The sequence below is a fragment of the Aquarana catesbeiana genome, linkage group LG06, assembly GCF_042186555.1.
Source record: "Aquarana catesbeiana isolate 2022-GZ linkage group LG06, ASM4218655v1, whole genome shotgun sequence".
NCBI lineage: Eukaryota > Metazoa > Chordata > Amphibia > Anura > Ranidae > Aquarana > Aquarana catesbeiana.
Genome location: NC_133329.1, coordinates 4,855,634 through 4,859,152, shown reverse-complemented (window position 1 = coordinate 4,859,152; position 3,519 = coordinate 4,855,634). Strand labels below are relative to the sequence as shown.

Below are 3,519 nucleotides of genomic sequence, written 5' to 3'. Positions count from 1 at the left end.
AGCCGAAGCGGCGCCGTTTTTTTTAATGGAGAGGCCGGGCGTGACGTCATAACATTGCGCCCGGCCTCCGACGATCATAGAGACTCTGGGGACCATCTGGTCCGCCGGAAATCTCTATGATCTACATCCGGCGCCGGCAGATCTACTCTCCGCCTCACCGATCATAACGGTGAGTCGGAGAAGGCACCGGAGGGCGGCGGGATGGGGGGGATGTCCCCTCTCGCCTCCCATAGGAACGATCAAGCGGCGGAACAGCCGCTATGATCGTTCCTATGGTGTAGAGATTCGCCAGCTGAAACCGGCAATATCTGAATGATATCTGTAACTACAGGCATCATTCAGATATAAGCGCTCAAAGCCAAGGACGTCATATGACGTCCTTGGTATTGAAGTGGTTAAGGATGTTCCAAACAATTGATTTGGCCACATCTAATGTTTTTGCTATCTCTCTGATGGGTTTGTTTTGTTTTTTCAGCCTAATGATGGCTTTCTTCACTGATAGTGACAGCTCTTTGGATCTCATATTGAGAGTTGACAGCAACAGATTCCAAATGCAAATAACACACTTGAAATGAACTCTGGACCTTTTATCTGCTCCTTGTAAATGGGATAATGAGGGAATAACACACACCTGGCCATGGAACAGCTGAGCAGCTAATTGTCCCATTACTTTTGGTCCCTTAAAAAGTGGGAGGCACATATACAATCTGTTGTAATTCCTACACCGTTCACCTGATTTGGATGTAAATACCCTCAAATTAAAGCTGAAAGTCTGCAGTTAAAGCACATCTTGTTCGTTTCATTTCAAATCTATTGTGGTGGTGTATAGATCCAATAAGATTAGAATTGTGTCCATGTCCCAATATTTATGGACCTGACTGTATTTTACAAAGAAGAATGGGCAAAGATGTCCCTCTCTAGATGTGCAAAGCTGGTAGAGACATCCCCAAAAAGACTTGTAGCTGTAATTGTAGGAAAAGGGGTTCTACAAAGTATTGACTCAGGGGGGCGCCATACAAATGCCCCCCCCACACTTTTCACATATGTATTTGTACCATTTATCATTTTCCTTCCACTTCACAATGATGTGCCACTTTGTGTTGATCTATCACATAAAATCCCAATAAAATACATTTACTTTTTTGGTTGTAACATGACAAAATGTGAAATTTCAAGGGGTATGAATACTTTTTCAAGGCACTGTAATAGTCATGGTGCTGAGTGTATATAATAGTCAATAAGAGACAAACAGCCGCCAGCCCTGAAGTGGTTAAATGCATCAGTAGAATGGAAAATATTCAAAAATTGCTTACGCAGTTTGTACTTTGGATATTGGTACTGAAATAAAACTCATCACATTTATGCAAAGTCACTCATGAAATGGATCTCTGAAGATTATTTCCATAATTCCAACTCTTAATATATCATTCTGTCTGCTATCACTGGACGTGTCCCGTCATCTCTGTCCGGAGATCACACCAAACATCAACATGTTGTCTCCGTACTCCTTATCTATTGTAGTCTCTTCAGTCTTGGGACTCGGCTTGGCAATCCCTTCTTACACTTGTATTGTGATGGGTAACCTGGACATCATCAGAAAGAAAGGGAAGTTGAGTCCCACCGATGTGATCTTTCTGGCTAAGGGGATTGTGAATATTCTCCTCCAGTGTGTGCTGAGTCTACAGGGAATGCTCTATGTCTTGTGTCTGCAAGTCTGTTATATGACAGTAGTACGTAGATTTCTGTACACATCATACTACTTCTTAGTCTATTACAACTTCTGGTTGACCGTCTGGCTCTCGGCTCATTACTGTACCAGCATCACCAATCTCAGCTATGGGTTCTTCATCTGGATAAAGAGAATTGTGTCCAATTTCCTGAGTCAACTTCTATTCCTGACAGCACTTGGGATGTTCATTGTGAGTGTCTCGTGGTTCTGGATTGTGTATGCAGAAAGTATCCCCTCCTCTGAGAACAGTACAGAAGCCTCTGGTATAGTGTTCTATGCTTTTTTTTCCTATTCTGTGACTGCAAACACACTAGGTGTCATTCTTCCATTCTGCCTTAGTCTTCTGTGCCTGGTCCTCACTTTCTCCTTTCTGATCAGACACGTCTGGAGGGTGAAGAATAACGACTCTGGATCAACACGTCCAAATCTTCAGGCTCATGTCACTGCACTGAGGACAATCTTCTTCTTACTTCTCATCTTCACATTCTTCTGCGTGTCTCAGATGGACATTTTTCTTCAAAATTCCCCACTGTATATAGTCTTTTGGAATTTACAATTATTATCTCCATCGGTGGAGGCCGCCGTCATCTTCCAGGCCAGCAACAAGCTGAGAAGGACCATTCTGAGAAGATTCTGGACCAGAAGCTGGAGGAACACAGAGACTTAAAATGTGGAGAATGCTCAGCTTGAATGTTTAAATAGTCACTGTAACCTTTTAGTGTGAAAGTGATCAACGTAAAATGTTACTTAAAGGGTTAGTTCACCTTTACAAAAAAACTGCCTATACAGATAAGAGGTGTCTGTAGATAAAAACAAACTCTGCAGCTCTGACTTAATTTGACTAATTATTGTAGTAAAAGGTAGATAGTACTATAGATGTTTGATAGCATTTAACCCCCCCCCCCCAAAATATATATATATATATATATATATATATATATATATATATATATATATATATATATATACACACATACATATACAGTGGGGACGGAAAGTATTCAGACCCCCTTAAATTTTTCACTGTTATATTGCAGCCATTTGCTAAAATCATTTAAGTAAATTTTTTTCCTCATTAATGTGCACACAGCCCCCCGTATTGTACACACAGCACCCCATATTGTACACACAGCACTCCATATTGTACACACAGCCCCCCATATTGTACACACAGCACCCCATATTGTACACACAGCACTCCATATTGTACACACAGCACCCCATATTGTACACACAGCCCCCCATATTGTACACACAGCCCCCCATATTGTACACACAGCACCCCATATTGTACACACAACACCCCATATTGTACACACAGCACCCCATATTGTACACACAGCACCCCATATTGTACACACAGTACCCCATATTGTACACACAGTACCTCATATTGTACACACAGCTCCCCATATTGTACACACAGCACCCCATATTGTACACACAGCACCTCATATTGTACACACAGCTCCCCATATTATACACACATCACCCCATATTGTACACACAGCACCCCATATTGTACACACAGCTCCCCATATTATACACACATCACCCCATATTGTACACACAGCTCCCCATATTGTACACACAGCTCCCCATATTATACACACATCACCCCATATTGTACACACAGCACCCCATATTGTACACACAGCACCTCATATTGTACACACAACACCCCATATTGTACACACATCCCCCCATATTGTACACACAGCACCCCATATTGTACACACAACACCCCATATTGTACACACAGCCCCCCATATTGTACACACACTGCACCC

General features: G+C 42.2%; 1 protein-coding gene across 1 annotated transcript; it reads left to right on the top strand.

The window, feature by feature from the left end:
* The first annotated feature begins 1,490 nt into the window (after positions 1-1,490).
* On the top strand, positions 1,491-2,396 carry LOC141147412 (taste receptor type 2 member 7-like). The gene has a single exon (XM_073634646.1). The coding sequence runs from the start codon at positions 1,491-1,493 to the stop codon at positions 2,394-2,396; it is 906 nt and encodes a 301-aa protein (XP_073490747.1).
* The last annotated feature ends 1,123 nt before the right edge of the window (positions 2,397-3,519 follow it).

Coding starts and splice junctions, on each gene's coding strand:
- LOC141147412 (XM_073634646.1), top strand. CDS start 1,491: ATGTTGTCTCCGTACTCCTTATCTATTGTAGTCTCTTCAGTCTTGGGA.